We start from the raw sequence: 4,300 nt of genomic DNA on the forward strand, positions 1-4,300 counted from the left end.
AATTGATAATACTGTAGTAGAACATCTGGTAGCCAAAACTGGAAACTTCTGTCCAATACAAGCGACTATAGAGGAAAAAAAAGTCCCCCCAACTTAATGAGTAAAATACATCATTTCAAATATTGGTTTCTAATGCAGAGCAACCATTCCTAACGACTGTGAGGAACAAATGGAGCCCTTGGAGAGAGCATGGTCAAATTTTCAATAACCTTTTTCTGAGATGGAAGAAGTCACAAGAAGTCTAACTTGTAGCATTTCCAATGATTTCTCAATAGAAGTGTTTACAACTAAAGTCTGGGAACATAATGACCTTAGGTGCTGTATTAAAAGGCCCACTTAATAACTGAAATATAAAATGTATTTGCATAATTTTCATCAATGCCCATCTCTATTCCACTCCTCTCATGTCTGTTTCTGCTTCTTAATACTAGTTAATGATCTAGTTTCAAAATAGCCTATCCCCATGCTTATGGCACAAACAGAAATGTATCTTTCCAGCCTGGGAAATTGCTACTTAGGTGCTAAAAGAAGACTTTAAAGCTCACCTTGTGAGGATATGAGTTAAACTAAGATGGATGAGCACAGAATAACTTTTGCTGTGCAAGACATGCTGCCCATCTGTTCCTGCTCATCTCTTGCCACTGTGTCAATCCTCTTCTTGTCCTTGCCAACTGATGATGCTATTGCATTCACTAGTATAAAAATCTGCTATTGTTTCCTGTTAGGTAATTAGCCTGACTTTGTTAGTCAAATTGTCAGTATGCATTAAGTTTACATAGTTGCGGTTGTGGCTCCTAATTTACAGGAAGAATTACTTACTATAATATAGTGGGCCAAGAGCCCTAAGCATCTTATTTTCCCATAATTGTCTTCTACTACAAAATCAAAGACATTCCATTAAATATGTCTCTATCTCTTTCATCACAATATAAAAAGATACTTGCATTTACATACCTTAAAAGAGGATATACAGAAAAAGAAATTATTGTTGAATTCCTATTGTGAATCTTCACCTCTCTGGGGTATTTCACCTTGTGTTCAAGATCAACATCAAATATTTGCATTCCATTTTGTGATTCTTTGAGTGCAAAGTAGAGGTGCCTTGAAATCCAGTCAATTGTAATAACTGTGATACCAAAAACCAGTGAATCTCGGAAAAGCTTAACAACAGGTAGAGAACACAGCCAAGAAGAGAGTGGTTATTTTTTTTATTTGGAGACTTTTCTATATTCACCCATATCATTTGTTTACTGCACTTCTCATTTGTAATCCCAAACCTCAGCGATCTGGATAGTATACCATTGTAACATGGGTCCTCTTCTCACATTTTTCCTAAATGATTCTATCATGGCTTTAACTGCAATCTACAAACCAGTGCTACAAATTTATACCTTCAGACAAGATCTGTAATGAGTTACTGATTCAAATATTAAACTGCCAACTGAACATTTCCATATGAATTATCCCAGAAAACTGACTTCATCACCCACCCCAAAACCTCTTTTTCTCCTGCATCTTATATTTTTATGGATTTTCAACACCTACCCAAGGAGCTAATCCTGACAAATATGGTCCTCCTTGACTTCTTCTTCTCATTACTACCCATAGTAAATTAGTCCCTTTTTTTTTTCCCTGGAGATGGAGTCTGGCTCTCTCACCCAGGCTGGAGTGCAGTGGCATGATCTTGGTTCACTGCAACCTTCACCTCCTGGGTTCAAATGATTCTCCTGCCTCAGCCTCATGAGTAGCTGAGACTACAGGCACGCACCACCATGTCCAGCTAATTTTTATATTTTTAGTAGAGACAGGGTTTCACCATGTTGGCCAGGCTGGTATCGAATTCCTGGCATCCAGTGATCCATCTGCCTTGGCCTCCCACAGTGTTGGGATTACAGGCGTGAGTCACTGCACCCAGCTTGAACTAGTCCCATTTTAAACGTCCAGTTTGTCATCTCCTTTCTCACCTGATGCTCATCCCCTCACTCAGGCCCATAACATTTTCTACCTGGATTTCTGTGACAGCCTCCTAATTGTCTCAGACTTAACCCTCTCTAAGTCACTATTCACACTGCTAACAGACAGGCCTTTCTAAAACACAACTTGACCATGTTAATGACCCACTAAATAGCTTTACTGGCTTGCTGTTGGCTTCTAGAATGACACCTGCCTCCTTAGCACAGTAAAGGAGACCCATTATGCTCAGGCTCCCACCTCTCCAGATTTCCCAGCTTCCTTTCACTCCACTCTCATCCAAACACTCTATGGCTCTTTGTTTTCCTGTCTTTGTACCCCCTTGGCCTTCACCTGGCTCATCTTTGTTTCCAGGATGTTTTCCCATTCTACCACCACCAAGCCAACCTAGACTACTTGTTCATTCTCTGTGATTCCATCATTCTCTGTGATTCCACCACATCCTGCTCTCAGCACAACAGTTATCTTAGTCTGTCTTCACTATCAGTTAACATTTGGTGAATGCCTACCACATGCCAGGCATTGTGCTAAGTGCATTACATGGATTATCTCATTTAATCTTCATGGGAACCTTATGATGAGGTATTACTTAACCATAGAGGTTAAATAGCTTGCCAGTGGTTACAAATCTAGTAAGCAGTAGAGCCCAAATTGTATTCTAGGTGGTCAAATTCCAAAACTCACCTTCTTAATCACTAGGCAATACTGCCTTCCTAGTGTTAGACAAATACTAGACTGGGTTTAGTAAGAGCAAAACCTATAAACTTTCACCTATAATATCCCAGGCTCTAACACAGCATCCTAAATCCAGTAACTATTTGCTAACTGAGTGCTGAATGACATTTGCCCAAAACGTAGTCTGTATTCATGTGTGGCTAAATGATTACACAATATCTGTCTTTTTCATTCTAATCTTAATGACTAAACCGTTTTCCAGTCATTTTAACTACTGAGTAGTGTCATATGCAAATACTTCACTTCCTTTATTTCAAAAGAATTACATAGCGAAATACCTCAGAGCTAGAACGATTGTGCAAGTTCAGAAGAAAGAGTGAGTCCCCTTCAGCATAATATCCCAGCTCATTATCCGCTGTGTAGCAAATGGCACTGATAACTCTTTCTGCTGAAAACGTCCACACAACTTGATTTTGATCCATATCTAAAAAAACTATCTCGTTACCAAGAAGAGTTATGAGGTGAGGAAATGGGTTGATTTCTGAAAGCAAAACACATGTAGATAATATGCATGAGAAAACCAGCTTTAGCACAGTCTCTTGATTTAATATCAGGCAGTTTTGAAGTCCATGGGCTCCCTTTGGTTCCTCTAATACATCTGTCTCAGTGATAACCTTGTAGGCTCTCTACCACTAGGTTTATTTAAACATATTTTGGTGATGTTTTGGGGTCAAAAACATGTTTTTGAGCTAAACTTTAGCTCAGAGAGTGTTCATAACCCTAAAGATACCAATGGGGAAAAAAAACACACATACACACAAGCCTCTAAATTATTATTTGCACAGATTTTAGAAAACAAATACCTGATGTTGTAGACTTTACAACGTCAGCAAATGATCCTGGCCCTTTAGATGTAAAGGCCCGAACCTAAAGAAAAGGAAACAAAAACTGCATTCAATAGCGTTCTCAGTGGCAACAATTAAGTTCTGAGACTGGGAGATTACTGAATGTTTCATTTCACACTCCTGATACACAATATTAATAGTTTCAAATAGTTATTTACATTAATATACAGCAATGTAAATCACCAAGAGAAAAAATATTGCTCTTTATTTATGTTGATAGATTTTTTATCTAGAAAACTGCAAGAATTGGAACAAATCTCTCTTGCTAAAAAATGAATTTCTAAAAATGTCTGGGAATTTAATGTACAGCATGGATGGTGATGAATGTCTAATTCAATCGTGATAATGACACCATGTATACATTTATCAAGTCATGTCGTACAGCTTGAGTATATATATTTGTCAATTGAATGCTTTTAAACAAAATAAGGTCATTATTTGCAAAATTAAGTTACATAGAACATTTAACAGAAATAAAACTGTGCAAATTATGATAAACTTCCATTTTTCTTGAATTCAACAGCTAGAAGCTTCAAAACACTAAATTTCCATACTTTTTAAAAAGTAACTTTTAAAAATAATTAAATCTTACATTTGAAAATGATTGTGCATTTCAAACCAGTTTCACATACATTGTCTCTTTTGATCTGCACAACTACTAAGAGTAGAAACTGGACCAGGATACTAATAAAGGGAAGTAACTCATGCACAATGACATATGTAGAAACTGGCATCAGAACCAAGTCTTC

General features: G+C 37.4%; 1 protein-coding gene across 1 annotated transcript in view; it reads right to left on the reverse strand.

Annotated features, from left to right (window-relative positions):
* Nucleotides 1-4,300, reverse strand: part of ROS1 (ROS proto-oncogene 1, receptor tyrosine kinase) — a 144,092-nt gene that overhangs the window by 68,378 nt on the left and 71,414 nt on the right. Inside the window, exons 23-26 of the mRNA XM_012002357.1 lie at nt 3,510-3,573; nt 2,985-3,187; nt 955-1,160; nt 10-65 (exon numbers count right to left, since the gene is read on the reverse strand). Coding sequence (XP_011857747.1) covers nt 10-65; nt 955-1,160; nt 2,985-3,187; nt 3,510-3,573 — 529 coding nt within the window. The remainder of the gene's footprint in view (nt 1-9; nt 66-954; nt 1,161-2,984; nt 3,188-3,509; nt 3,574-4,300) is intronic.

The sequence above is a fragment of the Mandrillus leucophaeus genome, unplaced genomic scaffold, assembly GCF_000951045.1.
Source record: "Mandrillus leucophaeus isolate KB7577 unplaced genomic scaffold, Mleu.le_1.0 Scaffold683, whole genome shotgun sequence".
NCBI classification, from domain to species: Eukaryota; Metazoa; Chordata; class Mammalia; order Primates; family Cercopithecidae; genus Mandrillus; species Mandrillus leucophaeus.